Source organism: Molothrus ater, chromosome 11 (genome assembly GCF_012460135.2).
Source record: "Molothrus ater isolate BHLD 08-10-18 breed brown headed cowbird chromosome 11, BPBGC_Mater_1.1, whole genome shotgun sequence".
Classification (NCBI taxonomy): domain Eukaryota; kingdom Metazoa; phylum Chordata; class Aves; order Passeriformes; family Icteridae; genus Molothrus; species Molothrus ater.
This window is the reverse complement of record NC_050488.2, coordinates 2,661,790-2,679,883: the sequence shown is the minus strand read 5'-3', so window position 1 is coordinate 2,679,883 and position 18,094 is coordinate 2,661,790. Positions and strand designations below refer to the sequence as shown.

The following is an 18,094-nucleotide window of genomic DNA, read 5'->3' as shown; positions in this document are numbered from 1 at the left end:
TTTCTCACATTATCCTCCTTTGCTACATGTGGAAAAATTCAGACCCTCAAGAAAATGAGCTCTCTAAAAGAGCTGTGAAATCAGATATTGCACTTTCCAGCAATGTTTCTTCTATTCCCATTTTATTTCTCCCCAGATTCCCTACCTGGAAGGTAAAATGGCCCTCAAGAGATAGAAATGCTTGAAAATATGACCAGAAAAGCAGATGGATTTCAGGTGTTGGGAGAAGACATGGATGGGTGGGTGCTGCCTTTGGGATGGGTCTGGAATAAAGCAGGGCCACGGCTCAGGGCACTGGGCAGGATCCTGAGGGGATCCCTGGCACTTGCATCCAAGTCACCAAATTCTCTTCCTCAACCACAGTGAAATGAGAAAAACAAATCACATTTGGCACCACAAACACAGGGAAAAGTTGGATTTCCACTTTGGTTTTGCTGTCTGATGTGCAGCCTCATGGTGTCCCACATGAGTGACACTGAGCCCCTCCAGAATATCCAAGATTTTAAAATATCCAAGATTTTAATTCACTGAGCAGCAGAACAATCCCAACCCATCTCCCACAAAGAATCCATTGTGGAGAACAAAATCCCTTTGTCCTTCAGAAGGGGCTCCAAAATCCCTTGTGCAGAGGGAGAGCAGAGCAAGGGAACAGCAAAAACTGCACAGGGCAGGGGGACCTGGGAATGCTGAGTGAGGTGGGGGAACCTTCCAGGGGAAACCTGAACCTGTCTGGGGCATGGAAAGGGGCAGATGTGCCAGCTGATCCTTCAGATCCTGTCTGGGGCATGGCAAAGGGCAGATGTGCCAGCTGATCCTTCAGATCCTGTCTGGGGCATGGCAAAGGGCAGATGTGCCAGCTGATCCTTCAGATCCTGTCTGGGGCATGGCAAAGGGCAGATGTGCCAGCTGATCCTTCAGATCCTGTCTGGGGCATGGAAAGGGGCAGATGTGCCAGCCTGGCCCTTCAGATCCTGTCTGGGGCATGGAAAGGGGGCAGATGTGCCAGCCTGGCCCTTCAGATCCTGTCTGGGGCATGGCAAAGGGCAGATGTGCCAGCCTGGCCCTTCAGATCCTGTCTGGGGCATGGCAAAGGGCAGATGTGCCAGCCTGGCCCTTCAGATCCTGTCTGGGGCATGGCAAAGGGCAGATGTGCCAGCTGATCCTTCAGATCCTGTCTGGGGCATGGAAAGGGGCAGATGTGCCAGCCTGGCCCTTCCTCCTGGGCAGGGCTCACACAGGGCCCAGCCACTGCCCCAGCCAAAAATAAAGCAAAATCAAGAAAATAAAGCAAAATCAGCTTCAATCCTCTGATCTGTGTTATTCTGAGGTAGAGCTCAACACTCCCTCAGAGCTGCTCTCATGCAGTGTTTTATTATCCAGGAACTTGGGAAGGTTCTAGAAAAGTGCAGCTCATGAGATTCAGAGGAAAGGATTCCATCTCGTTTCTCAAGGGTTATGGATGCTGGTATAAAGAAACACATAAAAGCTAAAATATCACCATTGTTACTGATAGGACTGTCTTCCAAAAAAAAACCAAACCAGGTCCACAGCACCACTAAGGAAAAAGATAAAACTCAATCTGTGCCTTTAACAGAGCAGTTTTTAATCTTGGGTTCATGTCCCACAACTACATTGATTTTACTGGGGAAAAAGCAAATGGCTATGAAGAGATGAAGAGAAATCAAATTAACTAACCAGAGAGCACCAAAGCTTTCAAACTGTGCCTACAAGGTTTAGCTGTGGCAAAGCTGCTGGCCCAGAGTGAATTCCTGCCCAGAAGGACTGAGGTGCTCAGGCCAGCAGCAGCAGGGCTGGGATGGCTGAGGCTGTGCCAGGGCTAAGAGGGAGCCAGGGCAGGCAGGGATGGCAGCCCTGGGCAGCCCAGAGCTCAGCTGCTGTTTCACAAGCTCAGGCTGCTCCGTGGGGCCACATTGCAGGGTCACTCCCAATCAATGTTCTCTCCAAGGGGAAGAGAAGGCAGGGCACACAGAGGGAGGGATTGTGCTGGCTACCAGGAAATTACATGCTGCCCAGGCAGCCTTTCTCACACTTTTCTGGGCACTGAGGACAGGTTTTCCAGAACTCTTGGAGAAAACAAGAACAAGCAGAGGTTCTTGTTTTTGAAGTTATCTTGACAGTCATGGGGTTGGAAGGGGTGAGCAGCACCAAAGTTACACTCTGCCTTTTCCTGCCCTGCACCTGCTGCTCCTTAGCTGAATCTCCTTTTTGACAACAGCTCCAGGCCCCTTCTCTATTTATTTCAGAGCTGCAGAAGCAACTCAATCCTGAGAGAACCCAGAAAAGACACAAAGTGCAGCTGGCTTGGTAAAACAAAGGTAACCAAACCACGTCAGCTGTGTGTTTGTGACCCAGCACTCACATCACACTATTCCCACAGGAGAAATCAAACCTCTCACTGCATCACTGGGATATCATTCCCCAGTGAATATCTGTTAAAGCCTTCCTCATCTCACTTGAAGAGCATTTCTGCAGCTCTCTACCCCCTTGTCACACATTGCAGATGTTGCACCCCATAATTAAGCAGTTTGTGAAGTTTTTAATGGAACCAAACAGCAGTGCTGGGGGCAGTGAGACACTGCAGCATTAATTAAAAAGTTTGGAAGCCCTGCTTCAGGTCATAAATGGGCTCAGCCTGGCCTGCACTGCAGGAGCACAGCTGGACTGCTATTTCATTAAGCCTCTGATCCCAACTCATCCTGCAAAGGGAATATAAAATTAACATCTGTGGGCACGTTCCTTTTACCCAACTCCACGGGCTCTGATCTCAAGGAACCCACCTGGGCAGGTCCTGTGCCTCAGACTGGGGAACTTCAAATTCTTCCCCACTTTGTCTGCAAGGCCTCATGCCTCTTATCACCTAAAAAGACTCAACTACACCCACAGAAGGAGATTCCATCACCTCACTTTGGGTGGGGTCCACCACAGAAGGACCAAAGTCACAAGATTTGGGTCCAAAAGCTCCTGTTTGCCCTCCATGACTGCTGAGCACAAAGTAAGGATCGAGTCCATCATTGTTCTTACCTGCTTGGCTGATTAATGACCTATTTTATTTGAACAGCTCTAACAGGTAAAAGCAATTTTCCTTACTAAGAGGTCACAGTAAGGTTTAGCAGCTGTGGCAAATATTCCAATGGAGGCACTTGGAATGCTGCTGGCAGCTTTATCCCAGACTCCTGGGAGTTCAAGCAGTTACAGCTCTCCATTCCCCACTGTAAATATGGATAACAGTCATTGGTTATTTCACAGGCCTGGCTAAAAGTTGCATTAACTGGGCTTCTGTGAGAGCAAGGATTCTGCAGAGAGGATTAAAAATATATGCAAATATATTAAAATGTTTGCTGTCATACTTGTTGCTAAACACACCACTTGAGAAACACTTGAACTCAAACAGGGTAGTGTCCAATTTACTGTACTGCAAAGAACAACTCAGAACACCCACAGATTAGCTGCTAAGGCAGAGATAATGTACCTCAAAGCACTCACAGTCTTAGATATTTGGACTTTTAAGAGTTTTTCAAGAAAGATTACAATTTTTAAACTTTTTTTTTGTGCTGAGCTGAGTTAAATACATGGATTATGTAACATCAGTAAGAGAAGCATTTTTGAAGCTAGAGAACCCAGCCAAGGCTCTGTAAACATCCCTGCTAACGCTGGAATTCCTATTTTTGCTACCTTTGGTAAATGGCTCAGTGTGATGGCCTGCAGCAGGACAAGAGCAGAGTGTTCACCTCTGGGTTTGGAGTGCTCAGCAGGAAAATTGTGCACGTCAGCACTGCCCCAGCTGGCCCGAGCAGCCCCAAGGCTCCGAGATGGCACAGCAGGAAAACTCCAGCCTGGGGGGTTAAACAAGCACCACTGCTCACCACATGCCTGAGGAGCACATCTGAAAAGGATCCAGAGCATCAGGAAGAATATTAAATTAATAAAAAAATAATAAAAAAAAATAATCCCCTTCAATGCCATAAATATTTATACTAAATGCAAGGAACTGGCCGAGTTCAGACTTGCCTTAGGTGAATCATGCAGCACTTTGCTCATTTGGTGTGTTCTGGAGAAAAGCACCACAGAGGTGGTGCCACACTTGTGTCAGCTGCTTTTCTCCATGCTAAGAACAGTTTTTGTCTTTAGAAGATGTTGCTTTCCAAAGAATAGAAGCAGAACAACTGAATAGACCTGTTTTACTTGGCTAGCTCTTGTGTGGCATTTACTGATCTTCCCAGATCATTTCCATTCATAGAAATAGTTTCCCCTCTGCCTGGACAATTTAATTTTCTTCACAGGGATATTTCATTACAATCAGCAGAGCATCACAGAAAACAACTCCAATGTTGTAATCAGGAGCCAAGAAATCATATTTTACTGAAAGGTTCTGCTCTGAAAGTGTCCAAACCTGCTACTGTCACAAATATCTTCATTTACTCTCAGAAGTAAACATTAGCAATTAAATAACAAAATTTCAAGTCTCAATATCATCTCTAAAGTGCAAGCACAGTGTGTTCATACCATTTGCAAAAGAAATAAATCCCCACTCATTCCCAAAAGAACAGCAGCAACTCAAAAAGATCCATTTAGCAGCTTTGGGTTTCACTCTTCTCATGCAAAAGATGGCTGGGCTGGACACTTGGTAGGTTGTAACTAATTTCAATCTGCTGATCTGAGATTTTGAGTTACAACAAAACATAATAAATGTTCCAAATTGGTTTATATTCCCATAAAACTGTGTCATTTCTACCCTGGGCAAAAAAAAAAAAAACAACAAAAACTGACTAAATCTCTCTCACATCTAACTACAAGCCATATTTAAAGGCAAAAAACCCCCATATTTCTGCATGCTGAGAAATAAATATTAAACCTCACAAAGCAGGAAAGTGCAGTGCTGAGAGGTTTCCATGCCTGCCCTGTCAAATGGGTTTCCAGGAAAATCTACTGCTTTTTAAACACAACTGGTTCCAAACTTTCCCTGGGAGAGCAAATATATTTCCTGGAACCTGCTAGCAACATTTGGAAGGATAGGAGGAAAGTTATCCACTGCAAAGCCTGGTTCTCACAGCTGACAGGGAACACTCAGTGATGAGGAGTGAAAAGGAACACGGCTTGAAATAATCCCAGCTCTTGTAACCAGGGGAATTAGGAGAGGACAGGAGCCATGGGTTCTGTGAGGGAACTGAGCTGACAGAGCCTGCTGAAGGCAACTTCCCTCCTCTCCCTGTGTGCCACCAAAGGCTGCAACATTCCACTTTATCCCAGATATCATCTGCTTCTAGCCATGGACACCGCTGTGCAGGAGCTGCTTCTCCAAACCCAACATCAGGCACAAAGTAGCACACAACATTTTTGGGGGGAAAAGCTGGATTGCAGCAAGTGCTACTATGTTTAACAAGTTCTTGCTTTTAACACTTGCAACAACCAAGTTGAAAAGAAAAGGGAATAAAAGTGTTACTTAAAAAAATCTGTTACCAAACAGGGCCATGAAATTTAGACAAGGAAACACTCTAGAAACTCCTGTTTTTAAAAAATCTGATACCTACCAGCTGTGAAACTTAGATAAGGAATGATTCCAACCTCAGTTTCACACTTTTGTCTCCAGCACCCACATCACCCTGAGATTTAAGGACTGCCATTCCTACTCAAACAGGATCTGTGATGGAGTGCCATCACCTCACCCAGGTTTGTTTTTAGGTGACTTTAAGGACTGCCATTCCTATTAAAATTGGATCTCTGAAGATCTTTGATGGAGTGCCATCACCTCACCCAGGTTTGCTTTTAGGTGACTTTAAGCACTGCCATTCCTATTCAAACAAGATCTCTGATGGATGCCATCACCTCACCCAGGTTTTTAGGTGACTTTAAGCACTGCCATTCCTATTAAAACATGATCTCTGAAGATCTGTGATGGAGTCCCATCACCTCACCCAGGTTTGTGGGTGACTTTAAGCACTGCCATTCCTACTCAAACAGGATCTTTGATGGATGCGATCACCTCACCCAGGTTTGTGAGTGACTTTAAGCACTGCCATTCCTACTCAAACAGGATCTTTGATGGATGCGATCACCTCACCCAGGTTTGTGAGTGACTTTAAGCACTGCCATTCCTACTCAAACAGGATCTGTGATGGAGTCCCATCACCTCACCCAGGTTTGTTTTTAGGTGACTTTAAGCACTGCCATTCCTACTCAAACAGGATCTGTGATGGAGTCCCATCACCTCACCCAGGTCTCTGGGTGACTTTTCCTTTGGCTGGAACCAATGCTGTGGTGGTGCTGGCTACCTCAGCTTCCCCAAGGTTGCACAAGAAGCTGTACTGAGATATTTCTTAACAAGAATGACCTTTTCTAAGGGAATGGCCTCAAGTTGCATCAGGGGAGGGTTAGGGTGGATCTCAGGGAAAGGTTCTGCCCCAGAGGGTGCTGGGCACTGCTCAGATCCCCCAGGGAATGGGCACAGCCCCCAGAACTCCAGGAGCTCCCAGGAATGCCCAGGGTGGGATTGCTGAGGTCTGTACGGGGCCAAGAGCTGGACCCATGGTGCCTGTGTGTCCCTTCCAGCTCAGGACATTCTGTGATTCTGTGAACTCCAGTCCCCCAAGCTCACCCTACCCTCAATCAGTACCAGCTACCCCTGCTATTAAGAGCAAACATGAGGTTTCCAAGGGGGCAGAGATAACCCTAATTAAGAGCTCAACAGCCTTGAGGATCCCCCCATCCTCCCTCCCAGGACACACAGCAGTGCTCCCTGAGCCCCACTCACCCCTGCAGGGACTGAGAACGTGGGGAAGAGCTGGGAGATGAAGCACCAGGGCAATGTGGAAGGGCAGAGGGAGGCTGCTGGCACTGCTGCTGTCTGTCCTGCCCTCAGCCTCATCCCAGAGCCATCCCCAAAGCAGGGACAAACAATGGCCCTGTGTGTGCAGCTCTCCTGCTGATCTGGAGAGCAATTTGCAGGGGGATGATGCAGGCTGCAGGAAAAACTGGGGAAGAGCTGGGAGATGAAGCACCAGGGCAATGTGGAAGGGCAGAGGGAGGCTGCTGGCACTGCTGCTGTCTGTCCTGCCCTCAGCCTCATCCCAGAGCTGTCCCCAAAGCAGGGACAAACAATGGCCCTGTGTGTGCAGCTCTCCTGCTGATCTGGAGAGCAATTTGCAGGGGGATGATGCAGGCTGCAGGAAAAACTGGCTGCCTGTAAAGAAGGAATTCAAGCCCAAAGGCCTCCAGTTCTCTAAGGCTGAGGAAGTATAAAGGCATTCTTGTAAACACTTCTCCAAGAACTTGTGTTCACCACTACCTCACACTATTATCAGGCAGAAATGATAGGCTCTGTCCTGCTGGATTATTGTTAGTGTAAACAACTTTGTTAAATGGCTTGGCACCGTGTCTGCATGCAGCATGTTCAAACTCTGCACTCTATTCAGCCAAAATCAAATAGAAAGGCCCATCTGTATTAAAGCTCAAGAAGAAATTAATAGAAGACTATTTTCATGCAAAGCAGATATTTAAAAAAGGCAAAGCCAATACATATGGATGAACTTTTTCATTCATAATTTTAGATGCCACACAATGAAGACTGTTGTTTAAGCTTTATTTTTTCTCTAACAGCTCTCCATACAATGCAGTGCATTGTTCAAACTCTGGAGCAATTTAAGCTTTTTCAATGTCTCCTAAAATCCCTGGATTTATATCCAAAGAGAGCTGGCACTGTAACAAATTTGACTTGTGAGTAACAAGTTACAGCCTTTAAGCAAATTGCTCATTAACACAGACTTCAACTTACTGCTACAAACCTCACTACCTTTTATCTCAGGAAAAAAAATATGCTGCCTATCTTATCTACAGAAAGCTGTGGGATAACACTCGATTCTATTTGGGTTTTTCATTTCCTTGTTTGAGTTCTCAGTACAAGTGCTGAACTAGCATCCAGGATGAGAACAACAGAACTCCAGGGGAAAAAAAAGACCAAAAAAAGTTCAAGTATGACCTAAATCTATCCTGCCTTTGATGAAGGAGGAAAATAAACTGAATTTTTATGTCAGTCCTGAAGAGGATATTCCCAACTTCATGGTAGGAGGAAATGAGCAAGAAAAGCCCAACTGTGAAGCTGGGGCTCTTTGTTTTTTTTTTTCTGAAGATGAAAGAGATTGAAAATGCAAAACCCACAGAATGTTCTATAAATGGGGAGCCTTCTGTAGGTGCATCTTAATTTACATGGCTTTGAACAGAAATTTTACACTGTGTTACAAATAAGAACACTTAATTTGCCATGAAGGAGATTCTTATCCAATTCTTAGCAGAAGAATAGTGCTTAAGTCATTTTACATCTTTAGAAACTAACCCAAACTTTGCAGTTAATAGGAGAAACTGATGGTAGAGAAAGCGAAAAATGCAAGGTCAGCAGAGAGAGCTGATGGAAACTCTTTTTTATAACTTAAAAAAACATGTTGCATTTCATTAAAAAGCAAATGAAGTTAGCAGGATCTGTGCCTCTGACAGCAAACATCTGAAGTGGCCTTTTGGGGAAGACACAGACATTTTCAGGATGCTTTCAGTGCCCTGAGAGGACACCCAGCTCTGCAAGCCAAGGAACTCTCCAGCCTTACAGGAAGTCAGTGAAATAATTATGTAATATGCCACTAACTAATGAAAGCTGTCCTGCAACCAAAAAGGGGTGTTTTGCTAGAAATCTGGATCCAATTTTCTTCATTAAAAAAAAATAATAAAATCCCAGTCTTCTGGACTATCCAGAGAACTCTGCATAACTATTTGGAGTGCTCCAAGTAACATGCCTGGGGGATTTCTTAGCATCTTATTGCATTTCTTTATACCTTTCCCAGCACAGCAGTTCCAGCCCTGAGAATGCAGCAATAACCCAGAGCATCTGAAACGGGGAGAGAGAGAGGAAGGAAGGCAGAAATCTGCCTTCCACCACAGCACCATCTGTGATAAACAACAGAAGGAAAGGGATCTGCCTGGAGACTGCTCCTGCTCATGCATATTCCGTGGGAAAGCAGGAGCCAGAACTGGCTGGAGTCAAAGAGCAGCATCACCTGAGCTCTGCTTTGTTTAACTCGGAGCACTCCATTACCTCAGCGGCGGGCTCTGAAGGAGTATTGAGCTGGAGGTCAGTGAGTTTGCAGCACAAAACGAGATGCAGATGTTGCAGCCCCGAGTACCTGGCCGGGTGCAGGGGCTGTCACTGGGTAGGGAATGCCAGCCTGCCTCAGAGTGCACCTCAGCCAGGGCTCCCGCAGCTTCCCCATGGCCCGAGCTCCTTAGGAGCCGAGCAATGATCCGACAGCACCACTGTTAAACTGCCCATTGCTGATCACCGGCAGCAAGTGCTGAGTAGAAGAATATCAGATGTATTCACGCTCAAGATCAGCGTCCAGATGCCAAGCAACAATTCTCTCATTATTTCTTCTTTTCTTTCCTATTGCACTAAAACTATTACAATAAATTGCTTGAAATATAATTGTCCTTTTCCACTAGGGAGGACCAAGCATCCTCATTTGAATGATTTAAAAAATTTTCTTTCAAATGCCTTTTTTATGCAACTTGTTTCAAAGACCCCAACACATTAACATTCAGGTTTTCCTCCCAAAGCATCAGTTGGATTTGAGATTACCATGGGGCATCATGGGGGCTCAAAGGTAGCAATGAGATTAAGAAACCCCTTCAAAGGACACAAATAATCAATGTAAAACAAACAACCTTGAGGAAAGGAAATGGCTTCATCCTGTGCTTCAGAGTTATGGACCCCCTTTCTTAAACTCTTTCCCCTCATTTCTGGTCATAATCCTTTTCCTGGCTGTCTTAATTACATGAGTGTGCAGAAATTTCCAAGAGGCTACAAAGGCACCTTTAGAGACCATTTAGAAACCTCCTGCTCCAAACCAGCCTCAGGCAGGGTGGGATGCTCAGATGGGATTTGAGTATCTCCAAAGGTGGAGACTCCACAGCCTCTCTGGAGAACCTGTGCCTGTGGCTCACCAACCTCACAACAAAAACTGAAAGAAACCACCCCATGTTTGAGAAAACAGCCAAGCTCAGGTGAGCTTTCACCTGCAGAGCCAAACCTGCAGCACAGCCTCACTTTTGGACAGCTCATGAGAGAACTCCCAGCTCCCCACTCCCAGCCCAGCAGAAGGACAATTTGCTGCCCACAAGGCAGATCCCATCTATGTTATCACCAGTTCTTCTCTGCCCCCAGAGAGGAGGCCAAAATCAGAGTGTGTTGAATGAACTGAACAGCACCAGTTTCCAAAATCAGAGTGTGTTGAATGAACTGAACAACACCAGTTTCCAAAATCAGAGTGTGTATTGAATGAACAACACCAGTTTCCAAAATCAGTGTATTGAATGAACCAAACACCACCAGTTTCCAAAATCAGAGTGTGTATTGAATGAACCAAACAACACCAGTTTCCAAAATCAGTGTGTTGAATGAACCAAACAACACCAGTTTCCAAAATCAGAGTGTGTATTGAATGAACAACACCATTTTCCAAAATCAGTGTGTTGAATGAACTGAACAACACCAGTTTCCAAAATCAGAGTGTGTATCGAATGAACTGAACACCACCAGTTTCCAAAATCAGAGTGTGTATTGAATAAACCAAACACCACCAGTTTCCAAAATCAGAGTGTGTTGCATGAACCAAACAACACCAGTTTCCAAAATCAGAGTGTGTTGCATGAACCAAACACCACCAGTTTCCAAAATCAGAGTGTGTATTGAATGAACCAAACAACACCAGTTTCCAAAATCAGAGTGTGTTGAATGAACTGAACAACACCATTTCCCAAAATCAGAGTGTGTTGAATGAACTAAGCAGCACAGTATTTCCATGCTGGGAACTCCATGGCTGGAGAGTGACCACGAGTGGCACAACTGAGGGGCAGCCTGAGATGAAGGCACAGCTGAGGTTCTTGGGAGCTTCCTGCCCCTCTCCAGGGCTGCCATTAACTCAGCAGCCTGCAGCCAGCTCCCAGATAACAAATTGCTATCTGGGACTCTTGCTGGGCAAGAAAAAGCAGGACTCCTCTTGGGATGCAAATCACACTCCTGTGCTCCATGTTGAACTGAAGGGTTGCCAGATGCACACATTGCAGCAACTTCTCCTATTTCTTAGGTATCAACACATCTCTGATGCACAGGCTGTTGCAAATCCAACAGTTCCAGTGCCAGAGGAGTAAAATCACCAGTAAACTGCATAAAACATGCTGGCATAGCTCACCAGCATAGAAATCAGCTCAAAAACCAAAACCAAATGTTTCCAGAGAGAATTTAAAGGAACAAGGAACCCATCTATTTCCTGTGGCCTACAGGCCCATCACTCTTTCCTCTGAAATTTCAAACCTATTTTTATCTTATCCTGCATCTTCAGAAGTGCTTTTCAAGAAGGCATCAATTTATAAGCAGCTCAAGTGTGGCCTTCAGTAAATCCTAATTAACTGAGTTTGAGAGGGTGTTTTGTTGTCAATGTCGTTCCTACTGCAACAGTGTCACTGGAAAGACAAGATCCATCACTGCTGACACAACTCACTTCTAAAATAAATACTGTGGCAGAGGCCAGGAAGATCTGTAGGCATCTCTAAAACACCCTTTGAGTTCAGAGCAGATGTTGCCAGTGTTTACACTTTTTAAACCGTTGGGATATAAACACCACTGAAGTTTTGCTTTTCTTCTCTTCGTTTTGTGTGTGTTTATTTTAGTGTTAAAAATGTTAACTTCCAGAATAAGGAAAATAGCAACAGATGTTTAACCTAAACAAAAACTGCTCCAGTGGAGTGTATTCCTCAAGCTGTTCTTTTGCTTTTGAACTATTAAAGCTAAGATCTGGTTAAATAACAATTACCTGGAAAGAATATTCCATAAATATCAGGCATAATTACAATGAATTGAACTAATGAGCCAAAACTACAAAGCAACAAAACTTAGTGAACAGAACGCTCAGAAAGATGCATTATGTAAATAAAGCTTTGCATGAAATTTCATGGTCTTCATCAGAAGTTACCAAGGGCTTCCAAAGAAAACACTAATTACTGCAGAGAGCAGTGAAAAAGTTAAGGGACCCTGAAATGAAAAAGGATCCTGAAAGCTTTTTTTTTTTAAAGAGTTTTCTTGCTCTAACAAAGAAAGCATGGCATAAGAAAGAAGTTGGGAATTCAACTTCACAGAACTCCAGCTCTGTATTTTTCAGCTCAGTCTTTTGTAAAAGAGCTTAATCTGAATGAATATATACATATTTGTGCAGGAAAGAAAAAGCAGGAAAAGAGGAGAAACAAAGACATTAAAAGTAGAACAGGGAGCCCCTCCACTTCCTGAAGGGAAGAAATGTGGCCATGCTGGTTTAGGGATAGAAGGGACTGTAATTTCCAAAGTGAGATTCAGCTGCCTGCGTTCTGGCCTGGCCTTTTTCTGAGCGGAGATTTCTCCTTGGCCTGTGTACGCTCCTCATTGTTTCTTTCCTGACAACTCCAGCAAGTTTATTTTCTGAACGAACATGGAAAGCGTTCCTGCTGAATCAGAAAAAAAAAACCAAAGCAAAGCAAAGCTTTTCGCGGCGCTGGTGTGTGGCTACAGCAAAACCAGCCCCGCTGCCAAGCCGAATTAGCTCAGTGGTGCCTTTCAGTGCAGGCAAAGCCAAGCCATAACCGCTTCTCGCAGCCGCACGTAGAGAGAACTCGGCGCACACGAACGAGCTGATTCTGCCCTGCCGCCTCAGGCACGGCCCAGCGGGGCTCTGAGGGCCGGCAGGGGAGGGCAGCGAGCCCCGGGCCCGCCGGACACAACGGCCCGGGGTATGGCCACGGGGAACACTCGGGGACACGCCGGGCAATGGCCACGGCCCCGCGGGGACACGCCAGGGACACGCCGGACATTCGGCCCCGGCCGGGCCCACGCGTGTCCGGCCGCGGCCCAGCCCCGCGGCGCCGGGACAGACGGACAAACCCCAGACGGACAAACCTCCGCCTTTAGTGCCAGCAGGGAGAGGGAAAGGAAAGTTGGCGCTGAAAACGCGGATTGTGGGGGGGAAAAAGAAATAAAATGAAGAAAAGAACAGAAAAAAAAAATCACAAAGAAAGAAAGAAATCTCTGCCTTGTAACAAAGCTCTGACAACAGCCCGCGGGGCGTCCCGCACCGGCGATCTCCAAAAACATCCCCGCTGACAAACAACTGCGAGCCCGGCTCCGAGAAGGATCCATCCCTGGAAGGGATCCATCCCTCCCCGTGCGAGGGATCGAGGGACCCGCTCCCCCCCGTGCCAGGGCACCACTGATTTCCCGCGGCCAGGCGCTGTTACCTTCGTAGCACAGGATGCCGATATTGTTGTTCATCTTGTCCAAGTACTGGTAGTTCAACAGGTCCATCCTCATAAACAGCATTTATCGGGCTGGCGGAGACGAGCGGCTCCGGGAGGGGGAGGCAGACGGTGCCGAGGCGCTCCCGGCTTCCAAAGCCCAGCAGAGGCCCAGCCTGGAGCGGGTCGGGAACAGGGAGCGGGCTCAGACAGCCCGGGGAACGCGAGGGGAACGCGCTGCGGGCCGGGGGAAGGGAGCAGCGCGGGGGCTTCTTCCAAGTTTTGTTTTTAAAAAATAACAACAATAATAATTAAAAATAAGAGCGTAAAAGCAAAGCGAAGGCGGCGGGGCAGGGCAGGCAGGGAGGAGGGCGCAGCCTGCTGCGAGCGCCGGCGCTGACAGCGGCAGTGGCCGGCACTGCCCGCCGGGCCCCGCTCCGAGCCCGCTGCCCTCAGAGGCCGGCCCGCCCCGCGCAGGCGCTGCCGGCGGCCGCGGGTGCTTTGTGCTCCGCAGGGCCCGGCGGGGAGCGGGGGAAGGAGGGAGGGCACGGCCGCGTCAGAGCCGCTCGCACAGGAAACAGCGGCGGCAGGAGGAGGAGGAGGCGGCGGCGAGGGGAGGAAGCGGCGCTGAGGGGCCTCCTCCGGGCACGGGCGGGTGCTGAGGCTGCTGTTTGAAACTAATTCTGCCTCTGTGCGCTCCCCGGCACGGCCTCAGCGCCTCACAGCGAGGAGTAATGCGGTGCTGCAGCAACAGCAGCCATGGAATCACGGCCTGGCATGGCAGGAATGAGACATGGAATCACAGGAATGAGAGAGACAAAATAAAAGGCGTGAGGCAATGGCCATTGCGCCGTGTACATAGTTTATATATAAATAGTTTTAAAAGGTTTCTCTCTCTCTCCATATAAACAGGCATTGCACACATTGCTACAGTTCCATCAGGGCACAGCCAGATCGGATTTTTTAAGGGCTATTAGTGGTGAAACATTCCGGGCTCTGGCTCTTCAGCAGCTGCCGAAGCTCCGGCTGAGGTGACAGAGGCGCTGGAGGCTGGTGCTGCTGCAGCTCTCCCATCTCCAGATCTGTGCTGCCCCTCTGCAGCTCTCCCATCTCCAGATCTGTGCTGCCCCTCTGCAGCTCTCCCATCTCCAGATCTGTGCTGCCCCTCTGCAGCTCTCCCATCCCGGGATCTGTGCTGCCCTTCTGCAGCTCTCCCATCCTAGGATCTGTGCTGCCCTTCTGCAGCTCTCCCATCTCCAGATCTGTGCTGCCCTTCTGCAGCTCTCCCATCTCCAGATCTGTGCTGCCCTTCTGCAGCTCTCCCATCCCGGGATGTGCTGCCCTTCTGCAGCTCTCCCATCCCGGGATCTGTGCTGCCCCTCTGCAGCTCTCCCATCCCTGGATCTGTGCTGCCCTTCTGCAGCTCTCCCATCTCCAGATCTGTGCTGCCCTTCTGCAGCTCTCCCATCCCGGGATGTGGTGCCCTTCTGCAGCTCTCCCATCCTGGGATGTGGTGCCCTTCTGCAGCTCTCCCATCCCGGGATGTGGTGCCCTTCTGCAGCCCAGAGCTCTCAGACAGATGTGTGCCACTCATCCTGACACAGCACAACAAACATCTGGGCGGGTGGCAACATGTGCCAACCCAATGGGCATCAGCTCACGTTCCCTGTGGCTCATCAGCACCTGACTGATACGAAAAGAGAAATTTAAAAAGCTAATAGAATCCTAATTTTCCCTCTGCCCTCTTCAGCTTGGAGCACAGCTCATCCCTGCCCATCTGGGATGGGAAATCTTCATGGTGCACAGCAGTAAAAAACTTCCATTTCCACCCTGAGAACTTCTTCCCTCAGGAAGGGGATGACAAGATCACAAGAAGTTCTCCCCTCAGGAAGGGGAAGGGATGACAAGACAGAAGCGACTCACAGAGTGACCCTTTGTGATGGCATTTTGAGAATCACTGCTTGAAAATGCTCTGGGTATTTCAGTAAGAACAGGTAGCTTAAATTTACTGCTGGTGTCTACTGAATATTGTAAGGAAGATTGCCTAGAACATAAAAAAGGTTTCTCCCCACTTTAGATACACAACGCTGAGGTAACAGTACATTTCTTGAATAAAAAGTTGCAGTTGTTTTGCAATAGTTGCAACTACACAGACCAAAGCAGCCCATGCTGTTTTCTAGAAAGAGAAACATTTTTAATAAAGAGTAGTGTATGGTGATTTTTAAGCGGGGCATGAGGAGTTTTGCATACTGTGCATACTCAGATATTCAACACCAATCCATCAAATTAAAACAGCCATCTAATAAAGACATCAAGGGAAATCTGAGCCCTCTAAGATATAAACAACAACAAAACCCCACACCTACAACATTAAAAAAAGAGAGGCACGTTTCTTCAGCATGAAATGCAAGTTCCTCACCAATTTTGGGGACAATATTTTGATATGTACAGTTTATATCATAGAGAGCATCCCTGAATTCACAGGAATGCAACACATGTATTGGGTGCTTGGGAAGGACAAGAAGATAAGTATTTGATTTTTTCACTTTAAAATACTTTGATTTTTGTGGGAGGTGCAGGTGATGAGGAAGAAAACACCATTTAAACTCCTTTAGAGCAGTGTTCTACGAGACAGGGGTGCACATGGGCATTACAATTCCCAGTCCAATTTGAACTCTCTATATTCAAAGTTATAGATTTCTTCAAGCTGTTTGGAAAAGCGTGGTTGGGTGCTGTCCAGAAACTACTGACTACTCAGGAGTGCTGTCCAGACACTAATAAAGGAGTTAATTCTTCTTTATTAGACCAGCAGTCACTGGTGTGCAGGTTTTTAGGCATTGTTAGGTGAATGGCTTTCAGCATTTCAGTACAAACTCTGATTGGACTTGTCAAATGTTGCATAATAAGCATGCTTCACAATAAATAATAATAAAGTCTACCAAACACCAAGAGCTTTTTGAACTTCTAAATTAAAATATCTTCTAAATTAAAATATCTATGCTGCAAGCAAGGCAATGCCTAGTGTAAGAGTGAGGGGGAATTATCAATGTAAACATATGGATTTTTAATTTTTAAACCCAAAATCCATTCTTAGGAAAACTTTGACAGAAAATTTTATCAGCTCAACAAACCCAAGTCCAGCAGACATTAACCTCAAATGCTGACAGGGTCACTGTAAAGTACTTGGTTCCTGTCAGCAAATTCTCAATTCACATTGCTGCTCATCACTCTGAGAGACCTTGCACTGAACTGAAACCAATAATCAGCAGTGGCTGGCAAAAAAAGGCTGTTTGTCATCAGTTCCTGCTACATCCCGATAGCTGCAAACACAGAGCTGAGCTGAGGCATCTCTGCCTCTCCCTGTCTGCAGAATTTCCTCTAGGATCGCACCCTCCCTGCTCCTGGAGTGAATCCCAGCCCTGGGATCTGCTGGGCACGCACTGAACTTGAATTTAACACAACAGCAGCCTCTAGAGGTAACGGGAAAGGCACGGCTCGGGTGGGATTGACATGGGATTTATTCTGATTATCCCGCAGAGCAGGGCAGAGCCTTCAGCCCCTCGGGGATCTGCCTCACTTCAACTCAGAAAGCAAATCCAGTCTGCACACAACAACCTCAGAACACACAAAAAGCAAAGCAAGGAAAGCAAAGAGAGCAGGTGAATCACCACTGTAAATCACCACTTAATATAAAAGTAAATCCTTACAACTCTGTATTATTCACCTGGATTTTTGTAGGGAAAACTCTTCATATATCGAGTCTGGGATACCAGATTTGACAGTGAGTTTCTATGGGTTTTAGAGCATTTGAACAAGCACTGAGCTGCTTTAGAGCATTACAAACATACAGGGAGCTGCTCTTTTCTGTGCCTTTTCTCTGCCCTCTCCTCTCTCACAGGAGCTGCTGCCTCAGGCAGTGCTGAAGAGCCTGAGAAAATCAAATTCCTTTGGTGCCTGCACTCCACAACAACTTCCAGGGGGCAAATGGGCAACACTGGCTGAGAATCAACCCCACGGATGGGAGACAACTGAAATTGCACCCATGGAGATCATCAGCAGAGAGCAACTGTTGGAACAGTGACCAGTTCTGCAACTGAGAGAAAAAACAGTCTTTGTAGAGGTGGGACACACTCTGCTGTGTCTGTGTGGCCCCACAGTGCTGCTCAGCATAATTCCAGTTCTGAATGGAATCTCTATTATTATTTTTGAGTCAATAATTATCAGCTGCAGCTCCTCAGGTCAGGCAGGCACCTACTGGAACCTCAATGCACACTGAGGAGGAGGTGGAGGAATAAAGCAAGAACAGTTAAAAACAGGTTTTACCCTTTTCCTTGCCCTAGGAAAAGAGCAAATTGGAGTTGAGGGTTGCTAGGTGGCGATGAAGGAAAAGGCTTTTCTTTTTCCATGCACTCCATGGCAGTGGGTGGGAAAAGCTGCTCTCAAAACCCCTGTTCTTATATTTGTCAGAGTGCACTGCACAGGAAAAAGGCAAACCAAAAATTCCCCTTGAAGCAGGATGGGGTGTTTGCTTTGAAATCCATTCATGTGTGATGAGGAAATACAGTTAGAATGGCCTGAACACACAGCAAGGCCAGAAATGGATGACAAGAAAAATGCCATTTCAAGTTCCTTACAAGCAGCAATCTCCCAGCTGTGCCTCTGAGAGCCACAAACACAACCCTTCCCTCAGTGAGTCACATACCACAAAAATAACTTTACACACTCCTTACAAAGCATTAAGCACTCAATGAACAGACAATATCAAAACACACATTAT

The 18,094-nt window shown here is 46.7% G+C and overlaps 1 protein-coding gene across 2 annotated transcripts in view; it reads right to left on the bottom strand.

Annotated features, from left to right (window-relative positions):
* VGLL4 (vestigial like family member 4) overlaps positions 1-18,094 on the bottom strand; it is a 93,654-nt gene that overhangs the window by 37,544 nt on the left and 38,016 nt on the right. The window contains exon 1 of one of the 2 annotated variants that reach the window (XM_036404718.1): positions 13,321-13,781. The exons of the other annotated variant lie outside the window; for it this stretch is intronic. Within the exon in view, the coding sequence (XP_036260611.1) occupies positions 13,321-13,402 (82 nt within the window). The 5' untranslated portion in view covers positions 13,403-13,781. Of the gene's footprint in view, positions 1-13,320; positions 13,782-18,094 lie in introns of those variants that run through there. 2 annotated transcript variants of the gene reach the window in all.